Raw genomic sequence first — 24,052 nt, forward strand, 5'->3', positions numbered from 1 at the left:
AAAAGCTGTAGTAGCAATACTTATATTGAACAAAATAGACTTTTTCTAAAAGGGTTGCAATAAGAGACAATGGCATTTTCAATTCAACAAAAGGACATAACTCTCATAAACATTTACACACCCAATATAAAGGATCCTGAATATATAAAGCAAATTTGACAAACATAAAGGGATACAGTCATAGTAAGGGATGTTAACATCCCCTTGACTTCAATGTATATATCATCCATGTGGAAAATCAACAGGAAAAGAATGGCCATAAATTACATATCAGACCATATGGACTTAAAGGATAATTTTTAGACACTATATCCAAAAGGATAGACTTCATCCAGGATAAACTACATTTTGGAACACAAAACAACTCTCAATAAATTTAAGAAGACTGAAATCATATCAAGCATCTTCTCCAGTCACAATAGTATAAAACTAGAAATCAATTATAAAAAGAAAACTGAAAAATATACAAACATGTGGAGGCTAAATAACATTCTACCAAACAATAAATGGGTGGGTTAACAAGGTGATCAAGGAAAAAATTAAAATATGTCATGAGTCAAATGAAAATAAAAATACTGTGATGAACATGAGGGTGCATGTGTCTTTGTGTACCAATGTTTTTTTTTAATTTGGGAGGGAAATACCCAGTAGAGAGATTGCTAGGTCACATACTAGTTCTATTCTTAATTTTTTGAGGAACCAGCATACTTTCTTTATAATGGCTTTACCAGTTAACATTCCCATCAGCAGTGAATGAGAATTCCTTTTTCTCCACAGCCTCTCCAACACTTATTACTTCTCTTGTTGATAGTAGCCAATATAACAGGTATAAGGCTCATTGTAATTCTAATTTGCATTTCTCGTATAGTTAGCAAAGATGAGCATCTTTTCATAGATCTGTTGGTCATTTGTATGTCTTCTTGGGAGAAGTGACATTGCAGCAGTATTCACAATGACCAAGACATGGAAACAACCAAAGTGTCCCTTGATAGAGGATTGGATAAAAAAGATGTGGTACATATACACATTGGAAAACTACTCAGCCATAAGAAATGATGACCTATTGCAATTTATGACAGCATGGATGAACTTTGAGAACATTATACTGAGTGAAATAAGTAAACCAGAAAAAATATTAAGAACTATATGATTTCACACATAAGTGAGATATAAAAAATCAGAATCATACACATAGATAAAAGTGAAATGCTTACTTAGCAGGGTGTCAGGTGGAATGGGTGAGGGGAGGAAAGTAAAGTGACAAATACATGGTAACAGAAAATTATTTGACTTTGGGTGATGAGCACACAACACAATCAACAGTTCAAATGCTATAAAAATATTTACCTGAAACCTATAGACTCCTATTGATCAGTGTCACCCCATTAAATATAACTTTCTAAATAAAATAAAATAAATTTAAAAAGAAATAAAACTACTACCACTCAAAATCAATACACACAGCCCAGACAATCCTAAAAAGGAAATTATTACCAATTCTGGCCTACCTCAAGAACCAAGTAAAATTTCAAATTAACAATTAACATTACATTTAATGGAAATAGAAAAAAAAAGCAAGTAAAACCCTAGTGAGTAAAAGAAAGGAAATAAAGATTAGAAGGTAAATAAATGAAATAAAGTCTAAAATAATAATAGGAAATATAAATGAAGCCAAAAACTGGTTCATATAAAAGATAAGCAAAATTGGTCCTGGCCAATTAGCACAGTTGGCTAAGAGTGATGTCCCAAAACAACAAGGTTGCAGGTTCAATGTCCAGTCAGGACACATATGGGGAGCAACCAAAAAAATGCATGACTGAGTAGAGCAACAGATTCATCCCTTCCTCCTCCCCTCTCACTCTTTCTCTCTCTGTCTTTCTAAAAAAAAAAAAATCAGTAAAAACTAAGCCCTGGCTAAAATGCTCTGTTGGTAAGAGCATCATCCCAGATCAAAGAGGTGGCTGTTTTAATTCCCCAGTCAGGGCACATACAGGAGTAGCTCCATGTTTCTGTCTCTGTTTCTCCTTACCTTCATATAAATAAATAAATAAATAAATAAATAAATAAATAAATAAATAAATAAATAAACAAACAACAAAAATTAAACCTTTTGCCAGTCTCATCAAGAAAAGAGAGAGAGAGAGAAAGAGAAAGAGAGAGGGCCTAAATAAATAAAATCAGAAGTGAAAGAGAAGTGTTGAACCGACACCACAAAATACAAAGGATCATAAAAAAATGCTTTGAACAATTGTACATCAACAAATCGGATGACCTGAAAGAAATGGTTAAATTCCTAGTAACATACCATCTTTCAAGGATGACTCAGGAAGAAAAAGATAATTTCAATTTACCAATAACAACTAATGAAATTGAATCAGTTATCAAAAAATTCCTAACAAACAGATTGCTTAACAGGTAAATTTTACCAAATATTTGAAAAATAATTAATACCCATTCTTCTCAAATTAGTCCAAAATACTGAAGATGAGGGAATGCTCTCAAAGTCTTTTTATGAGGGCAGCATTACCCTGATTCCAAAAGCAGACAATGACACTACCAAAAGAAAAACTTATTGGCCAATATCCCTGATGAACATAAATGTAAAAATTCTCAATAAATATTAGCAAACTCATTTTAGCAAGTCATTAAAAAGAACATACACCATAATCAAGTAGGATTTATTCCAAGGGTGCAAGACTGCTTTAATTCACATGGGACACTACATAACTAAAATAAAAGGTAAAAATCATATGATCATATCAATACATGCAGAAATAGCAGTTGACAAAATCCATCAATGATTTATGATTAAAAACTCTCAGCAAAGTGAGTATACAGGGAACATGCCTCAATATAATCAAGGTCATATATGACAAAACCACAGCTCACATCATATTCAAAGGTGAAACCTTAAAAGTTTTCCTTAATATTAGAACAAGGATATCCATTTTCACCACATTTATTCAACATAATAGTATTGGAAGTCCTAGCCACAGCAATCAGACAGGAAAACTAAATAAAGCACATCCAAATTTAAAACAAAGAATTAAAACAGTCTTTATTTGCAGACGACATGATTGTATATATAGAAACACATAAAAATCTGCCCAAAACAAACTACTAAAACTAATAAATGAATTCAATAATGAATTCAATAACATAGCAAGATACAAAATAAATATCTAGAAATTGTTGCATTATTATACACCAATAACAAACTATCAGATAGAGAAATTAAGAAATTAAGAAAACAACCTCACTTACAATTGCATCAAACAGAATAAAATATCTAGAAATAAATTTAACCAAGAAGGTATCTGTATTTCAAAAAACTATAAGACATTGAAGAAAGAAATTGAAGATATAATAAATGGGAGGATATACTGTTGTCACAAATAAGAATTAACTACTTATTTGTACAACTCAAAGCAATCTACAGATTCAGTGAGATCCCTATCAAAATACAAATGACATTTTTCACAAAACTAGAACAAAGAATGCTAAAATTTATATAGAGTCACAAAAGACCCTAAATAGTTAAAGCAATCTTGCAAAAAAAAAAAAAAAAAAAAAAAAAAAAAAGAACAAAGTTGAAGATATCACACTACCTGATCTCAAATTAAGCACAGTACAAGGCTATAGTAATTAAAACAGCATGGCACTGTCCTAAAAACAGACACAAAGATCAGTGAAACAGAATAGATCCCAGAAATAAGCTTATGCAAGAATATACAATGGGTAAAGACAGTCTCTTCAATAAATAGTATTGGAAAAATTGGACTGATACATGCATAAAATAAAGCTGAATCACTTTGTTACACCATATGCAAGAATAAACTCAAAATGAATTAAAGTCTTATATGTAAGATCCAAAACCCTAAAATTCCTAGAAGAAAACATAGACAGTAAACTCTTTGACATTGCTCTTAGTAATATTGTTTTGGATATGTCTCCTCAGGCAAGAGAAACAAAAGAAAAAATAAACAAACAGGACTACATTAAACTAAAGAGTTTTGCACAGCAAAGGAAATCATCAACAAAACAAAAAGACAATCTACTGAATAGAAGAGGTATTTGCCTTTGCCAATTATACATGTGATAAGGTGCTAATATTTCAAATATATAAGGAAGTCATACAACTTAAAAAAAAATCCAATTTAAAAATGGGGAAAGGACTTGAATAGACATTTCTCCAAAGAAGGTGTACTGATGGCGCATAGCCATATAAAAAGATGTTCAGCACCTCTAATCATCAGGGAAATGCAAATTAAAACCACAGTGTAATATCATAGCACATTTGTCAGAATGGCTATCATCAATAAATCAACAAACAACAAGTGTTGGCAAGGATGTGGAGAAAAGGAAGCCCTCATGCACTGTTGGTCAAATTGCAAATGGTGCATCTACCTTGGAAAACAGTATGGAGTTTCCTCAAAAATTAAAATTAGAAGTGCCATGTGACTCAGCAATTCTATTTCTGGGTATTTATTTGAAGAAATCCAAAACGCTAATTTGAAAAGACATGTACATCCCTACATTCATTGTAACATTATTTACAATAGCCAAATTATGAAAGCAACTTAAGTGTCCATTGATAGATGAGTGGATAAAAATGTAGTGTGTGTGTATATATATATATAATGGAATATTATTCAGCCATAAAAAAAGAATGAAATCTTGTTATTTTCAACAACATGGATGGACCTAGAGGATATTATGCTAAGTGAATTAAGTCAGACAAAAAAAAAAAAAGAAAAATACCGTATTTCACTTTTATGTGGAATCTAAAAAACCAAAATAAATAAATAAACAAAACTTATAGATACAGAGAATAAATTGATTGATGCCAGGTGAGAGGGAAGTTGAGGGGCTAGGTGAAAAAACAAGGATTAAGATATACAAATTGTCAGTTATAAAAATAGTCATGAGGATGTAAAGTACAGCATAGAAAGTATAGTCAAAAATATTATAATGGCCCTGGCTGGTGGCCCAATGTATGGACGTTCTAGATTTGATTCCTAGTCAGGGCACACAGGAAAAGCAACCATTTGCTTCTCTCCCCTTCTTTCTCCCCCTTCTCTCCCTCTTCTCCTGTAGCCAGTGTCTCGATTGGTTTGAGCATGGCCCTGGGCACTGAGGATAGCTTGATTGGTCCAAGTGTATCAGGCTCTGGCACTAAGGATAGCTCAGTTAATTCAAGCAACAGCCCAAGACCCAGTTGCCGGGTGGATCCTGGTTAGGTGCATGTGGGAGTCTGCCTCACTATCTCCCCTCCTCTCACCTAAAAATAAATAAAATATTGTAATAATTATGTATGGTGTCAGATGGGTACTTGACTTATTGGGATGATCACTTTGTATGTTGTATAAATGTCTAATCACTATGTTGTACACCTGCAACTAATATAATATAGCATATCAACTTTAATTGAAATTTTTTAAAATTTCTTTTAAAGATAAAAAGAAGTGTTATGGAAGAAAAATACAATATTTTGCACCATAGCATAACTCACTATAATAGGGATACCTTGATTTTTCTCTGTCACTAGGAAAAGTCTCTGTAGTATCTACTATAGCTACTTTCTCCTAGCCTGAACAACACATTCTCTCGTTTTAAATATGTGAATCATTCACTCCTTCTGGCAGTCCTTGGAGGGTTACTACCAAGTCTACACACTCTCCTTTGAGAAACACTCCCCACAGAGACAGTTCTACCAATATAATTATGTTTATACTGAATTAGTTGGGGCCTTAAACCATAGCTAATTTGACCCAGGGTGAAATTATGACCTAATTAGGATCAATTGATTTCTATTTTCTGTAAATTTGGAATTAGGATTAAGAAATGATGGCTAATCGCTCTTAAATACTTGCATATTTCACTATAAATACATGGGAAAGCAGGAAAAACAAAAACAAAAAAGGGAGAGGGAGTCGGGAGGAGAGGGAAAAGCAGAGGGAGGGAGATCAGGAAAGAGAGAAGAAAGAGGAAGAAGATGGAGACTAATGACAGTGTAAGAGAGAAGGGCTCTGAATCTCATGGTCCATGTCAGATTGTGCCATCTATCTCATCTTTTCAGGTTCCTGTGTTCAGCAGTGGAAGATTTTGTGCTTGATATTGTAAAGGCCTGGAGTCAGATAAAGCAGAACAATGCAACAATAGAGTCTGTGATTTTGAAAGTAAGTTTCCACTCCTTTTATCTTACATTCTTTGTGGAGCCAGGTGGCTATCACTGGGAATTGTAAAAGAAATGCAGAAAGGAGCAGCTGGTAAGCCTCCCTGATGGGCAAAGTTAACTTCATCAATGTTCATTTTTCACCAAATGAAGAGTAGCACTATTCATGCTTATATGTGTATTGTGTATCTAACTACATGCCAAGCATCTGCTCACACTTAGACACAAGTGTACACCAAGCATGTATGCACATGGTTGTATATCAGAAAATGCTTGAAAATATGTACAAATAAATACATGCTAGAAATAGAGCAACATTTACCACTATAACAACAACAACAATAACAATAGCTAATACTTACAATAACACTTACTCTGTGCCAGAAATTGTTAAACAGTTTTAGTTTGTTAATTAATCCTCAAAATCTTCTTAGACTATGGAAGCACAAAGAGGTTAGGTAACTTGACTCAAGTCACAAACTATTAAGTGATGTAGCTGGGAATCAAGTCATAATTACTCAGCACATCCCCAAACATTCACATATAAAAAGGCAGACACCAGGCACCCATGCAGGAACACACCCACATCCATAGGTGCATGCGCATGAAAAATCCAATTCAGAAATATTTATCTTTCCTCTACTTGGCCATGTTATTTTACAACCCAGTGTGACATGAGAAAAAAAATTGACAACATACATTGGATCCTGCAGCTGCTAAAAAACAAATTAAATCTGTTTTGTCCCCTAACACTCTTAAGTTATTCCAATACATGTACACAAATACATCTTTTCAAAAACTTTCATCTCCCCACAGATAACTTTTTATTCTCAATGTTCCTGGCCAATTGCTACCCTTCCACACATCTCCCCATACCACTCCAACCTCTCATTCTGTCCTCCCAAGCACTGGTCCCTAATAACAATGTCCTCTCTCCTTCCTCCATATACAGAGTGACTTAATGTATGACAATCTCAGTGTCCTGATTGATGTCCTGGCTGAGGAGGTAGCAGTTGAGAAGAGTGCTACAGTATGTGCAGACAGTGGCAAGGCTGCTGGAACACCCTTTGTCCCTCAGATAGACCACATAGCCAAGTGCAAGTTGGAGCTGGCCACAAAAGCCAGGAATCTCCAGAAATCCTTGAAACTCATCATATACCAAATTGAACAAGGTAAGGGTCTCAGGGTTGTGGCAATTGAAGAAAGAGAAAGAGAAGGTTCCAGTGAATGGTTTACTGGTCTCCCTCTCTCTAGGTTTTTTTTTATTTGACTCCACTATCAAAACCTAACCAACTTCTGCATTCACATACCATCTGAAATCAGTCCTCAAACTCTGCTGATTTGAAAAATATCAGTCCTGATAAAAAAAAAAAAAAACTTTTGGCTCCTCCCACCTCTCAGGCACTCAACTCTTGCTACTCATTTATTTTGGAACTAACATTCACTCTAAATAATTCCAGTTGTTCAAAGTTCTGTCAACTTCCACCACCATTCATGACATTTTCTCCACCTATTCCTGTTTGGGTTTTTTTTCCAAACACCAAGCCTGTGACTATTTTAGAAAGAAAATTATATCCATCTCTTCATGTCTTGCACAGTACCAATTAGGCACAAGGGCCTTGAGAGCAGTCCTGGTAACTCTGAAATTGATTTCTATTTTCCCAAATTCATGACAAGATGCAAGCTTTCAACTCTATGAAAACTCTTTCAACTCCTGCAAACTTCTTAATTTAACAGTTTGGTTTCTACTTCTTCCCCACAATGCTTCTTTGAAAAACAGATCAGAAGATGGTATAAGACCAAGTGTGTTCTACCTGAGCTATTGGAATTGAGCAGAAATCCATGTAGGAAGGAAGTGCCTTTGACATTTAATTATGGTACCATCTCCTATATAGTTATGGTACCATCTCCTATGGTGCCTTTGTTCACAACCTCACCTCAGATTCGAAGAAAGAAAGGAAATCTCCCTTCTGCACTGTGAAAGAATTGAACAGTTAATTTGCCTCTATTTTTGTGGAAGTTTCCAAGTAGTGAAGATCAGGTTAATCTGATGTGGCCATAACCCTGTCACAGTCAACCCTCAGCCTGCTCTATCAACACATAAGCCAGATTTAGAAGTACAGCTTGTGGCCATGAAACAGAGAAAGGCGCCCCTTCTAGGAGAGGGGTTGAACCTATGAGCTTTGGCACAAGCTGAGCACCTGAGGTGTACAATATATAGGTTGGTAAAAGGAAGGAAAGTTCTCAAATATTCTGGGTAGGGGTGAGATATTTCAGTGAAAGAATAGCATACTTCTAAAGGCTCAAGTTTGGAATAAAAATCATGTGGAAAACATGAATTAACAAAGGAGTTAGAATGGAAGTAGAAGAGCAAAGGGTTTCTCACCTCATCCCCAACACTTTCAATGTTGAAGCCAAGCTTCTACTCACAATCACATTTCCTGGGTGACAGAAAAAGAGTAACCAGTAAAACAGAGAAAGCTTGGTATGGATATAAAGAAACATGAGGACAACACTGAAGAAAGCTGAGACTAAACACAGCATCATGGAGGAAAGGTGATGGACAAATGAGAGTCTCCATTCAATGGAGACCACAAAATGACTGTCATTAACTAAATAAAAGAGATGCTAATTATATAACTTATAAATGTGGCAAATTCTACTATGAAAGATTATATGCCACCAAATTCAACAACCTAGAAGAAATGGATAAATTCTTAGAGCCATAAAATCTTCCCTGATTGTGTCATGAAGAAGTGGAAAACCTAAATAGACATATAAGCAGGGAGGAAATAGAAACAACTATCAAAAATTTCTCCAAAAATGGAAGTCCAAGACCAGATGGCTATACTAGGGAATTCTACCAAACATTCAAAGATGATTTGGTACCTATCTTTCTCAGTCTTCCAAAAAAATAGAAGAAGAAGCAATACTCTTTAACTCATTTTATGAGGCCAATGTAACCCTGATACAAAAACTTGGCAAGAACAACACAAAAAAAGGAAACTACAGACAAATATCTCTAATGAAGTCAGATGCAAAAATCCTAAACAAAATACTAGCAAATTGAATACAACAATATATTAAAAATAATGCCTCATGATAAAGTGGAATTTATTCCAGGATCACAAAGATGGTTCAACATATGAAAATTGATCAATGTAACACACCACATCAACAAAACAAAGAACAAAAAGCATGTGATCTTATCAATAGATGCAGAAAAGACATTCGATAAGATACAATATTCCAATATGTTTAAAATACTTAATAAAATCATGACAGAAGGAAAGTACATTAAAAAAATAAAGGCCATATATGACAAACTATCAACTAATTTCAAACTAAATGGTGAAAAAAATTAAGGATTTTCCTCTAAAGTCAGGAACAAGACAAGGCTGCACACTCTCTCTACTCTTTTTTTTTTTTTTAATTTCCACCTTTTTTAAAAATTAATTTTAATGCAGTGACATTGATAAATCAGGGTACATATGTTCAGAGAAAACATCTCCAGATTATTTTGACATTTCATTATGTTGCATACCGCTCACCCAAAGTCAAATTGTCTTCCGTCACCTTCTACCTGGTTTTCTTTGTGCCCCTCCCCTCCCCCCAACCCTGTCTCTCCTTCCTTGCCCCCTCCCACCCACGCCCCATCATTACAATCACATTGTTGTCCATGTCTCTGAGTCTCATTTTTATGTCCCATCTATGTATGGATTCATATAGTTCTAAGTTTTTTATGATTTACTTATTTCACTTTGTATAATGTTATCAAGGTCCATCCATGTTGTTGTAAATGATCTGATGTCATCATTTCTTATGGCTGAGTAGTATTCCATAATATATTTGTACCAACCTTTTTAATCCACTCGTCCACTGACAGACAGTTGGGCTGTTTCCAAATCTTTGCTATTGTGAACAATGCTGCCAAAAACATGGGGGTGCATTTCTCCTTTTGGAACAGTGCTATGGTGTTGTTGGGGTCTATTCCTAAAAGTGAGATAGCTGGGTCAAAAGGCAGTTCGATTTTTAATTTTTTGAGGAATATCCATACTGTTTTCCACAGTGGCTGCACCAGTCTGCATTCCTACCAGCAGTGCAAGAAGGTTCCCTTTTCTCCACATCCTTGCCAGGATTATACTGTGTTGTTTTGTTGATGAGCGCCATTCTGACTTCTGTGAGATGATATCTCACTGTGGTTTTAATTTGCATTTCTCTACTGATTAGTGATGTTGAATATTTTTTGATATGCCTATTGGCCATATGTATGTCCACTTTGAAGAAGTGCCTATTCTTTTTTTTTTATTTTTTTTATATATAATTTTATTTTTTTAATGGGGTGACATCAATAAATCAGGATACATATATTCAAAGATAACAAGTCCAGGTTATCTTGTCGTTCAATTATGTTGCATACCCATCACCCAAAGTCAGATTGTCCTCTGTCACCTTCTATCTTGTTTTCTTTGTGCCCCTCCCCACCCCCTATCCCTCTCCCATTCCCCCCTCCCCCCCGTAACCACCACACTCTTATAAATGTCTCTTAGTTTCACTAGTATGTCCCACCTACGTATGGAATAATACAGTTCCTGTTTTTTTCTGATTTACTTATTTCGCTTCGTATCATGTTATCAAGATCCCACCATTTTGCTGTAAATGTTCCGATGTCATCATTTCTTATGGCTGAGTAGTATTCCATAGTGTATATGTGCCACATCTTCTTTATCCAGTCATCTATTGATGGGCTTTTTGGTTGTTTCCATGTCTTGGCGACTGTGAACAATGCTGCAATAAACATGGGGCTGCATGTGTCTTTACGTATCAATGTTTCTGAGTTTTGGGGATATATACCCAGTAGAGGGATTGCTGGGTCATAAGGTAGTTCTATTTTCAGTTTTTTGAGGAACCACCATACTTTCTTCCATAATGGTTGTACTACTTTACATTCCCACCAACAGTGTATGAGGGTTCCTTTTTCTCCACAGCCTCTCCAACATTTGCTGTTACCTGACTTGCTAATAACAGCTAATCGAACAGGTGTGAGGTGGTATCTCATTGCCGTTTTGATTTGCATTTCTCTAATAGCTAAAGAAGATGAGCATCTTTTCATATATCTGTTGGCCATTTGTATTTCTTCCTGGGAGAAGTGTCTATTCATATCCTCTTCCCATTTTTTTATTGGATTGTTTGTTTGTTTGTTGTTGAGTTTTATGAGTTCTTTGTATATTTTGGATATTAGGCCCTTATCTGAGCTGTCGTTTGAAAAAATCATTTCCCATTTAGTTGGCTTTCTGTTTATTTTGTTATCAGTTTCGCTTGCTGAGCAAAAACTTCTTAGTCTGATGTAGTCCCATTCATTAATTTTTGCCTTCACTTCTCTTGCCATTGGAGTCAAATTCATAAAATGCTCTTTAAAACCCAGGTCCCTGAGTTGAGTACCTATGTCTTCTTCTATGTACTTAATTGTTTCAGGTCTTATGTTTAGATCTTTGATCCATTTTGAGTTAATTTTTGTACAGGGGGAGAGACTGTAGTCTAGTTTCATTCTTTTGCATGTGGCTTTCCAGTTTTCCCAGCACCATTTATTGAAGAGGCTTTCTTTTCTCCATTGTGTGTTGTTGGCCCCTTTATCAAAAATTATTTGACTATATATATGTGGTTTTATTTCTGGACTTTCTATTCTGTTCCATTGGTCTGAGTGTCTATTTTTCTGCCAATACCATGCTGTTTTGATTGTCGTGGCCCTATAATAGAGTTTGAAGTCAGATATTGAAATGCCCCCAGCTTCATTCTTTTTCTTTAGGATTGCTTTGGCTATTCGGGGTTTTTTATAGTTCCATATAAATCTGATGATTTTTTGCTCTATTTCTTTAAAAAATGTCATTGGAAGTTTGATGGGAATTGCATTAAATTTGTATATTGCTTTGGGTAATATAGCCATCTTGATTATATTTATTCTTCCTAGCCAAGAACAAGGTATATTCTTCCATCTCATTATATCTTTTTCGATTTCCCTTAACAATGGTTTATAGTTTTCATTATATAAGTCCTTTACATTCTTTGTTATGTTTATTCCTAAGTATTTTATTTTTTTTGTTGCAATCGTGAAGGGGATTATTCTTTTGAGTTCCTTCTCAGTTGTTTCATTGTTGGCATATAGAAAGGCTATTGACTTCTGTATGTTAATTTTGTATCCTGCGACCTTACTGTATTGGCATATTGTTTCTAGTAGTCTTTTTGTGGATTCTTTGGGGTTTTCGATGTATAGTATCATATCATCTGCAAAAAGTGATACCTTTACTTCTTCTTTTCCGATATGGATGCCTTTTATTTCTTTGTCTTGTCTGATTGCTCTGGCTAGAACCTCTAGTACCACATTAAATAAGAGTGGAGAGAGTGGACAACCCTGTCTTGTTCCTGATTTAAGGGGGAAAGCCTTCAGTTTAGTGCCATTTAATATGATGTTAGCTGATGGTTTATCATATATGGCCTTTATGATGTTGAGATATTTTCCTTCTATACCCATTTTGTTGAGAGTCTTAAACATAAAATTGTGTTGTATTTTATCGAAAGCCTTTTCTGCGTCTATTGATAAGATCATGTGGTTTTTGTTCTTTGTTTTGTTGATATGGTGTATTACATTAACCGTTTTACGTATGTTGAACCATCCTTGAGATTCTGGGATGAATCCCACTTGATCATGATGTATTATTTTTTTAATATGTTGTTGTATTCGATTTGCTAATATTTTGTTTAGTATTTTAGCATCTGTATTCATTAGAGATATTGGTCTGTAGTTTTCTTTTTTTGTGCCTTCCTTGCCTGGTTTTGGTATGAGGGTTATGTTGGCTTCGTAAAATGTGTTTGGAAGTATTGCTTCTTCTTCAATTTTTTGGAAGACTTTGAGTAGAATAGGAACCAAGTCTTCTTTGAATGTTTGATAACATTCACTGGTATAGCCGTCAGGGCCTGGACTTTTATTTTTGGGGAGGTTTTTAATGGTTTTTTCTATTTCTTCTCTACTGATAGGTCTGTTTAGGCTTTCTGCTTCTTCTTGACTCAGTCTAGGAAGGTTGTATTTTTCTCGGAATTTATCCATTTCTTCTAGGTTGTTGAATTTAGTGGCATAAAGTTTTTCATAGTATTCTACAATAATTCTTTGTATATCTACAGTGTCCGTGGTGATTTCTCCTCTTTCATTTTGGATTTTGTTTATATGAGTTCTTTCTCTTTTTTCCTTGGTAAGTCTTGCCAAGGGTTTGTCAATTTTGTTGATCTTTTCAAAGAACCAGCTCCTTGTTCTATTAATTTTTTCTATAGTTTTTCTGTTCTCTAATTCATTTATTTCTGCTCTGATTTTTATTATCTCCTTGCTTCGGCTGGTTTTGGGTTGTCTTTGTTCTTTTTCTAGTTCCTTAAGGTGGGAAGTTAAGTGGTTCACTTGGGCTCTCTCTTCTTTGTTCATATATGCCTGAAGTGATATGAACTTCCCTCTTATCACTGCTTTTGCTGCATCCCATAGATTCTGATATGTCGTATTGTCATTTTCATTAGTCTGTATATATCTTTTGATCTCTGCACTTATTTCTTCTTTGACCCATTCATTTTTTAAAAGTATGTTGTTTAGTTTCCACATTTTTGTGGGATTTTTTTCCTCTTTTTTGCAGTTGAATTCTAGTTTCAAGGCTTTATGATCAGAAAATATGCTTGGTACAACTTCTATTTTTCTGAATTTGCTGATGTTGTTTTTGTGGCCCAACATATGGTCAATTCTTGAGAATGATCCATGTACACTGGAGAAAAATGTATACTCAGTCACTTTGGGATGAAATGTCCTGTAGATGTCTATCATATCCAGGTGCTCTAGTGTTTTGTTTAAGGCCACTATGTCTTTGTTGATTCTCTGTTTGGATGACCGATCTAGAGCCGTCAGCGGTGTATTGAGGTCTCCAAGTATGATTGTATTTTTGTCAGTTTTTGTTTTAAGATCTATAAGTAGCTGTCTTATATATTTTGGTGCTCCTTGGTTTGGTGCATATATATTAAGAATTGTTATGTCTTCTTGATTCAGTGTCCCCTTAGCCATTATGAAATGGCCATTTTTGTCTCTGAGTACTTTTCCTGTCTTGTAGTCAGCATTATCCGATATGAGTATTGCTACGCCTGCTTTTTTTTGGATGTTATTTGCTTGGAGTATTGTTTTCCAGCCTTTCACTTTGAATTTGTTTTTATCCTTGTTACTTAGATGAGTTTCCTGTAGGCAGCATACAGTTGGATTTTCTTTTTTAATCCATTCTGCTACTCTGTGCCTTTTTATTGGTGAGTTTAATCCGTTTACATTTAGTGTAATTATTGATACTTGTGAGTTCCCTATTGCCATTTTATATCTTGCTTTCTGTTAGTTTTGTGTCTTGTTTGGTCCTTCTCTTTTGTTTTTCTATCTTTTGTTTTTATTTGGTTGTATTCCATACATCTTTCCACTGTTGCTATCTTTTTTATCTCATGTGCTTCTGTGGTGGTTTTTTCAATGGTGGTTACCTTTGAATAATGAAAAGGGTCCCTACCCTGTTCATTGTAGCGAACTGTTTTGTGAGTACTTTTGCACTCCATCGTCTTTTGCTACTGTTAATCTCCATCTTCTCCCCCTCTTTCTTTTTGTTGTTGTCACAGTTTAAATTTGGTTTTATTGTGTTCTTCTTGGAGCTTTTACTTGTGGCTCTGTTTTTTTTTGTTCTTTGTATCTGATTGGAGAACCCCCTTTAGTAATTCCTGGAGTGGGGGTTTTCTGATGATAAATTCCCTCATCTTTTCTATATCTGTGAGTGTTTTTATTTCTCCTTCATATTTGAAGGATAGCTTTGATGGGTATAGTATTCGTGGCTGAAAGTTCCTCTCTTTCAGGACTTTAAATATTGGGGTCCACTCTCTTCTAGCTTGTAGAGTTTCTGCTGAGAAATCTGATGATAATCTAATGGGCCTTCCTTTATATGTTGTATTCTTCTTTTCCCTGGCTGCCTTGAGAATTTTTTCTTTGCTGTTGGTTTGTGTCAATTTCATTATGATATGCCTTGGAGTAGGTTTGTTGGGGTTAAGAAAACTTGGAGTTCTGTTTGCTTCTTGAACTTGAGGCTTTAGTTCTTTCCACAGGCTTGGGAAGTTCTCATCTATTATTTGTTTGAGTATGTTCTCCATTCCATTTTTTCTCTCTTCTCCCTCTGATATACCTATTATTCTTATGTTATTCTTTTTGATGGAGTCAGATAATTCTTGTAGGGCTATCTCATTTTTTTTAATTTTTGAGTCTCTTTCTTCTTCTCTCTGTTGTGCCTCAAGTTGCTTGTCTTCTATTTCACTAATCCTCTCTTCTATCTGACCTGTTCTATTAGCTAAGCTTGTTACTTCGTTTTTCAGCTCGTGAATTGAGTTTTTCATCTCTGTTTGATTTGTTTTTATAATTTCAATTTCCTTGGACATATATTCTTTGTGTTCATTGAGTTGTTTTCTGAGCTCCCTAAATTGCCTTTCTGTGTTTTCTTGTATATCTCGGAGGATTTTTAGGATTTCTATCTTGAATTCTCTGTCATTTAGCTCCAAGGTTTCCAATATATTAAATTTTTTCTCCATAGATTTTTCCTCATCTAGCTGTGTTACCTCTCTTTCTTTTGTATCCATGATATTCGATTTTCTCTTCCTTAATGGCATCTGAGGGTGGTTTTGTTGATAGTATTAATGAGATTTAATAAAGAACAAAAAGTTTAAAAAAATAATTTAAAAAAATCGAAAAGAGTTGTTTTTTTTAAAAAAAAATTAATAATGAAATAAAGAAAAATAAAATAAAATAAAAATTTTAAAAAGTAAAAAAAAAAAAAAAAAAAAGGAAATTATTCCCCCCCTCCTTTTTTCCTCTCCTCTCCTCTCCCCTCTTTCTTGATAAAATCTTGTGGTGGACTGTGAATTATAACAAACAATGCCTGTGATGGAGGGCCTGAATTGGGGAAAAGTAATAAAGGGGCAAAAAAAAAAAAAAAAAAAAAAAAAAAGAAAGAAAAATGAAGAAAAAAAAAAGAGCGTATGGACCCACAAAAAGCAAATAAGGAAAAAATTTGGGTCAAGAATAAAATGATTTGCTTTTAGGTGTTGGTTGTCTAAGAGTTATGATGAGAGGATTAAGAGGAAAACGGAAAAATGGGGGGACAAATTAAAAAATTACTATTGTATTTAGTGGAACAAGAACTAGATAATATGGAGAGCCAGGGATGGGAGCACTGCTAGTGAGTTAAAAAGGTGAAGTAAAAAACCCCCAAAATGCCACAAACATAAGTTTGAGTCCCAGATAAGATAATTTGTTTGTTATTGAGGTTTGAATGAGAGGAGATGTAAAGGAGAAAGGAAGAAACTAATATAGAGGGAGAAAAGAAAGAGAGAGAGAGAGAAAAAAAGAGGGAACCACTAAAAGAAGAAAAAAGAAAGGAGAGAGAGAGAGAGAGAGTTAAGGGTTTTGGAGTGCAACCCTCATAGAGAGAAAGGAAGAGAAGAGAAAAGATAATGGGAGATGTAACACTTATGGGTAGTGTAGTTCAAGAAGAGGAGAGAGTAAGACCGGTAGAGAGTTTATCGGCCAAATTGGAGGAGGAAAAAAAAAGTATCAAGAATGAAGATAAGAGAAACAAACAAACAAATATACCAAAATGGGATAGGTTATAAAGTCTGCAGATTATTCTTGATTTTGAGAGGTTATCTTCTTGCTTTTTCTTTTCTCTCCCTCTTCCTGGTCGGTGACTATGTACCCCGGGTTTTGCCCCTTTGCCACGCTCAGGTGGAGGTTTGCAGTTGATAAGTCTCTATGGCAATGTCATGTATTGTGCTTTAGTCTCGTTGGCAGTCGAGGCTATTAGCATTTATAGGCTCCGACAGTGAGAGAGTCCGTGTTCCTGGAGCCTTTCTCCTAGTCTTTCCTTCCTCAATTAGTAGCCTGATAATCCAGCTATGGGGTTGCTGCTGCCTCTGCCTGGATAGTAAGAGGCTCAAAGAGCTGGCAACTCCCCACTCTATTTCCACTCAGCACAGGGCTCTGGGTAAGGCTCAGTCGGTCAGAGCTGCTAGCATAATCAGGCGGGCTTTCCGGCCATTCAAAGACCTCTGGCTCTGCCACTCTGTCCGGTAACACAAGCGGGCGCCCACTTCCGGGGCGCTTGGAGGAAACTCTCACTCACTGGCTGCGCGCGCAGACCAGGATATCCGGCCAGCAGTCTCATGCTCTGAGTGAAACCCCCAACCGCAGGGAAAAGTTGCAGCGTTGGAATTGAGTCTCGCTCCGTCCCCGTGCGCGGCTTTTGCAAGGCGCTGGGGCGGCCCGAGATTCCGCTTTGGCCCACACAAAGGCCCCTGACTCTGCCCCTCTGTGCGATAACACGGGCGCGCACTGCCGAGGCACTCGGAGGAATCGCTCACTCCTTATCTGCGCGTGCAAACCAGGATATGAGGCCGGCCGCGTTTCCCTCTGAGTGAAACACCCTCCAGTACGGAAAATCTCCACCGTTGGAATTAGTTCTCACTCCCTCCCGTGTGTGGCTTTCCCAGGGCGCTGGGGCTGCCCAGAGACTCTGCCCTCGGCCCACAGAAAGGCCTCTGACCCTGCCTCTCTGTGGGGCAACACGGGCACCCACTTCCGGGGCTTAGGAAGAAATCTCTCGCCCACTAACTGCGCACCAACCAGGAGACCGGGTAAAATGTCCGCACCGCTTGTCTTTCTTTGTTTGGGTTTGGCGCGAGTGTTAGCTTGTATTGCCCGGGTTGCCACAGGATCAGATTTTCCTTGGCTTGGATCTCCGTGCCACAGCCTGTTTCGGCTGTTTGTGTCGCGGCCTGGATGTATTCACCCCCTTTGCCCGCCTCAGTTTCTATATTCACAGTTACCAGAGAAAGCCGCCCTGTTTAGGTTAGTGAGGAAGGCGGAGCATTTCTTACTCCCTATTTCCTTTGGGGTTTGGTTATATATTTAGCCAATTTTTCACTCAATCATACCTTTGGGTGTATTGCGAAGCATCTGGAAGCTCCAAGTATAGGTTTTTCTGTTTCTGGTTGAAGATCTTGTTGAGTTTTGGGGGAGATTTATCGGTATCGCTTCCTACCCCGCCATTACTCTGACGTCATCTCCCAACTCTACTCTTATTCAACATAGTTCTGAAAGCTTTAGCCAGAGCAATCAGGCAAGAGAAAGAAATAAAAGGCATCCATATTGGGGAAAAAAGGTAAAGGCATCACTTTTGGCAGATGACATGATTTTGTACATAGAAATACCCAAAGATTCCACCAAAAAATATTAGAAAAAATAAACTAATACAATAAAGTCACAGGATACATAATCAATATACAAAAGTCTATTTGTTGCTTTCCTATACACCAACAATGAAACTAAAAAAGAAACTCAAACAAAATATTTTACAATTGCAGCAAAGAAGTTAAAATACCTAGGAATAAATTTAACAAAGGATGTGAATCATCCATATACTAAAAATTACAAAACATTATTGAAAGAAATTGAAAAAGACAGAATGAAATGGAAAAATATCCCATGTTCCTGGATTGGAATAATCAACATAGTTAAAATGGCCATATTACCCAAAGCAATATAAACAAATTTAATGCATTCTCTGTCAAAATCCCAAAGTCATTTTTTTAAAGAAATAGAACAAAAAATCACCATGTTTTTATGAAACCATAAAATACCCTGAATAGCCAAAACAATCCTGAGAAAAAAGAAAGAAGCCATACATATCACAGTCCCTGACTTCAAATTATACTATAGAGCCATGATCATTAAAACAGCATGGTAATGGCAGAAAAACAGACATACAGACCAATAGAACAGAATCTAGATCCCCAAAATAAAATGACACATATATGAACAAAAAAATTTTTGACAATAGAGCCAAAACACACAATGTTGAAAAGGAAGCCTCTTCAATAAATGGTGCTGGGAAAACTGGAATGACAAATGCAAAAGAATGAAACTTAACTACAGTTTGTCCTCCTGCACAAAAACTAATTCAAAATGGACCAAAGACCTAGATATAAGATCTGAAATAATAAATCACATAGAAGAAAACATAGGTACTAAGCTCATGGATCTTGGCTGTAGAGAACAATTTATCAATTTGACCTCAAAGGCAAGGGAAGTAAGGCAAAAATAAATGAATGGGACTATATCAAACTGAAAAGCTTCTGCACAGCAAAAGAAACTGACAACAAAACAAATAAGCAGCCAACTAAATGGGAGATGATATTTGCAAACAACAGCTCTGATAAGGGGTTAATATCCAAAATATATAAAGAACACACAAAGCTCAGCAAGAAACAAGCAAACAATCCAATTAAAAAGTGAGGAGATCCCTGCCCAGTTGGCTCAGTGGTAGAGCGTCAGCCTGGCGTGCAGGAGTCCCGGGTTTGATTCCTGGCCAGGGCACACAGGAGAAGCGCCCATCTGCTTCTCCACCCCTCCCCCTCTCCTTCCTCTCTGTCTCTCTCTTCCCCTCCCGCAGCCAAGGCTCCATTGGACCAGAGTTGGCCCGGGCACTGAGGATGGCTCCATGGCCTCTGCCTCAGGGTCTAGAATGGCTCTGGTCACAACAGAGCAACACCCCAGATGGGTGGAGCATCGCCCCCTGGTGAGCATGCTGGGTGGGTCCCAGTCGGGCACATGCAGGAGTCTGTCTGACTGCCTTCCCGTTTCCAACTTCAGAAAAATACAAAAAAAAAAAAGTGAGGAGAGGACCCGAACAGACACTTCTTTCAAGAGGACGTACAGATTGGCAACAGATATATGAAAAGATGCTCAGCTTCATTAGCTATTAGAGAAATGCAAATCAAAACTACAATAAGATATCACCTCACACCTGTTAGATTGCTATTATCAATAAGACAGGTAATAACAAGTGTTGGAGAGATTTTGGAGAAAAAAGAAGCCTCATTCACTGCTGGTGGAAATGCAAACTACTACAACTATTATGAAAGAAAATATGGTGGTTCGCAAAAAACTAAGTATATAACTACCATATGACTCAGTAATCCCTTTATTAGGTATCTACCAAAAAAAAACCTCAATAAGATTAGTACATAAAGACATATATACCCTCATGTTTATCACAGCATTATTCACAGTAGCCAAGACATGGAAGGAACCAAAATGTCCTTCAATAGAGGACTGGATAAAAAAGATGTGGTACATATTCAGTTATACAATGGAATACCACTCACCCATAAGAAATGATGACATATTGCCCATTTATTACCACATGGAAACATTATACTGAGTGAAATAAGTAAATTACAAAAAGCTATAAACTAATGGGATATGAAACTGAGACTCATGGACATAGATAAAAGTAAAGTGGTTACTGGAGGATAGGGTGAGGGGAAGGGAGTAAAGAGGGCAAAATATATGGTAACAAAAATGATTTGACTTTGGGTAATGGGTATACAACATACTTAACAGTTCAAATTCCATAGAAATGTTTACCTGAAACCTATGTACTCTTGTTGATCAATGGCACGCTGTTAAGTATAATTTTTTAAATAATTTTTTTAATTCTCCCTCCCTTCATCCTTTTTGCCCCCTTCCTTTCTTTTTCCTTCCCTTTCCTCCCTCCTTACTTCCACTTTTTGTCTACAGTTCTGGATGAACAAAGCCGACAGGCAATATCAGTGAAGAACTTTACTTTAGCTTTCTTCCCAGAAGATGACTCAGAGGATATTAGCCAGACAAGCCCAAGACAACGTAAGGTTCTTTTTCTTCTTCTTCTCTTATTCTCTCCTTTATTACTGTCTTCTAGTGACCAGAGAATAAAGGTATGTTTTCATACATCTTCCTTTAGCCATAATCTTACTCTTCAGTAGTTATCACTTCCTCTTTTCCAGAAAACTCACACTATAAGATCCTATGCTAATACTCAGAAATAATTACACCATTAAGTCCTTTGAAAAGGCTGGCCAGCCCAAGATGTGAGTTTCAACAAGCAAGCAACTCAACCTTACTGTCCTCTCAATAGATGCCCTTGTCCATCCAAGATGATCCCTCTTTGGAAGGCAGATCCTGAACATTATCTAAGAGAAAGTCATTGAGCCCTGACTGGATAGCTCAGTTGGTTAGAGCATTGTCCCTAAGCACAAAGTTGATGGTTCAATCCCTGCATAGGGCACATACAGGAACAGCTCAATGCTCCAGTGTCTTTCTCTCTCTTCCTTCCTCCCTTGCTGAATAAATATTTTTTAAAAAAATTTTAATATAAGAGAGTCATTGAGCTTGACCCTAGTCCCACAGAGAAAATAGGGTGAAATACAAGAGATGACGGGGGTTTTTTGTTGGCATCTAAAACCAGGGTGATGTCTTTTGTGTCTAGGATCTTGTCGTGGCACTTTATCTTCTATACCTTCTCTCAAACGTGAAGACCTAGAAAACCTTAATTTGGAGCACTTACATTTTACACCTGAAACTATGTGAGTAGTTCTATGATCTTTTATGGCTTTCTTTTCTCTGGTTAAGAGCCTAGTCTAAAGATACCCAGAATCAAATCCTGAGTGTACTTTACTAGTTGTGTGACCTTCAGCAGCCAATCTGAGCCTGTTTTCTCACATGTGAAGTGGAAATAATCGTAGAACCTGTGACATAGATTTGTTGTATTTATTGAGTTTATATATGCCAAGTAGTACTTACACTGAGCAGTATTTTGCAACCATACTTTATTGCTATATGTATGAATGTGTATTATTGCTATTATTATTATAAACAATAAATATTAGCTGTTGTTCATTCAAATGACTTGTTTTATAACTTACTATTAAATAAATGACTGGAGGTACTAAAAATAAATGGGCATTTAGGGGACTAGGTGGTAAATCCAAAGATGCATGTCTCACTAGTCCTACTGGTTTGGAATATTCCCAGCAACCAAGTTCTGTCCCATTCACTCATTTTGAGTTCCATTAAGAAAATCAGTTGAATACCAGTTAGAGACCCCAATTTCTGTACTGTGCTTAAGGAAGGCAAATCTCATGTGAGAGATGTAGGGTCAGTTAAGAAATGAATTTTTAAAATTATCTAAAATTGAGTAGCTACACTGTACCCATTTTCAGTCTTCCAAAGGAGGGAGTTAGCAAGTATTGAAGTTTCTGCAGCATTCCATTTATTCCTATCTCCAGCCCCCACTCCCTTCTACTTCACCATTGGCTTAAGTTCATAGCTGCGGTTTCATGTCAATGAGTTTTGATCAATGGTATGCTCCAAATGTTTAACAACCAGCATTAAGGCTTTTAAAAAAACATTAAGGCTTGTGCCCAATGTATAGGAAGCCTTCTTTCATCCTTTTTTAATTTTTTTTTAATTTTTTATTTTTTTACCATTTGTGTGAAGTCTACTGCCCAATAATAATGGTGTTTCTTTTTTTGGTACCAATGTCTGTCCTCCTTTTTCTTATGCAATTTCAGATGTTTCAAAGAAAAGTGCGTCATGAACAACTACTTTGGAATTGGACTGGATGCTAAAATTTCTCTGGAGTTCAATACCAGAAGAGATCAACACCCAGGACAATACAAGTAAGGAAAAGACACTCTCCTCCCTCCATAAACACAGACAATCACTATACTTACATATAGTCTTACATTCCCTACCTCTCAGATAAGCAACAGAAAGAAAGAGGTCCTTTAGAAGAAAAACATTAGTCCCAAAGGTTATTCTAGTGCTTTACCCAAATGTTGATCTGGTCTGTGATGACCGTGCATTGGCATCTTGGACTTGGACTGCCTTCACAGTCTAGACCTGTGGGTTGCTGTGTAAACATAGCTAACTGTGTCACTGTTATTAAAAACAGACTACATTGACTCAGTTCAACAAATTATCTTTGTTCTGTCTATTAGAACTTGACAGTTCCTACTAGTGGCTTCAGGTCTGTTTTTGCTTGGCAAGAGTACAAAGCATCAATTGACTAGTTCTTGGTGTTCCTAACCTAGCTCCTTTGGACCCACAGATTTTTATTCTATCCAGTGTTGCCTTCTTGGCACCTTGTGGTACTTTTGTACTACAGACCAATCCTTAGACAGCTGTGGAGTTACTTTGATAAATGGAAACCACACCATTTCTCCACCACCACCCCTACCACCTTCTACCAGAACCTTTTTCACAGCAGGCTTTGGCTGAAGAATAAATACTTTATTAGACATGTAGTTTCTTAATACTCTTTCCCAGTTACTTGTCTTTTTTATCATTGCTTTTCTTTTCATTTTCTAAATATTATCTTTTCAAATACAAAACTTTTGGATTTTGATAAGATCCAATTGATCAATTTTTTTCTTTAATGAACCATGCTTTTGATCCTGTCTCACAGAAATTTTCGCCTAACCCAAGGTCTTAAAAGTTGCTCCTAAGTTTACTTAAAAAAATTTTTTGTTTAGCTCCTAAATTTAAGTCTATAATCTGTTTTGAGTTAGTTTTTGTATATGGTATGAAGTAAGGGTCTAAGTTTATCTTTTTGCACATATATACATATATAACAGCACCATTTGTTATTTTAATTTTTTTTTTAATTTTCATTGAATTTATTGGAGTGACATTGGTTAATAAAATTATACAGGTTTCAGGTGCATAATTGTATGAGACATCATCTGTATATTTCACTATGTGTTTACCACCCCAAGTCTAATCTCCCTCCATTACCACCTATTTCTCTCTACCCTCCTCCAACTCCACCACCCCCCTTTTTCTTCTATAATTCTCACATTGTTTGTGTTTATAAGTTCTTTCCTTTTTTTAATCCCTTCACCTTTTTCATTTAGTCCCCCAAAATTTCTCCCCTCTGACAGTTGTCAATTTGTTCTCTATAA

The 24,052-nt window shown here is 36.3% G+C and overlaps 1 protein-coding gene across 1 annotated transcript in view; it reads left to right on the forward strand.

Moving 5' to 3' along the window:
* Nucleotides 1-24,052, forward strand: part of DGKK (diacylglycerol kinase kappa) — a 193,725-nt gene that overhangs the window by 153,598 nt on the left and 16,075 nt on the right. The window contains exons 14-18 of the mRNA XM_066357797.1: nt 6,080-6,179; nt 7,128-7,347; nt 20,850-20,954; nt 21,577-21,673; nt 22,661-22,768. Coding sequence (XP_066213894.1) covers nt 6,080-6,179; nt 7,128-7,347; nt 20,850-20,954; nt 21,577-21,673; nt 22,661-22,768 — 630 coding nt within the window. The remainder of the gene's footprint in view (nt 1-6,079; nt 6,180-7,127; nt 7,348-20,849; nt 20,955-21,576; nt 21,674-22,660; nt 22,769-24,052) is intronic.

Source organism: Saccopteryx leptura, chromosome X (assembly GCF_036850995.1).
Source record: "Saccopteryx leptura isolate mSacLep1 chromosome X, mSacLep1_pri_phased_curated, whole genome shotgun sequence".
Taxonomy (NCBI): Eukaryota; Metazoa; Chordata; class Mammalia; order Chiroptera; family Emballonuridae; genus Saccopteryx; species Saccopteryx leptura.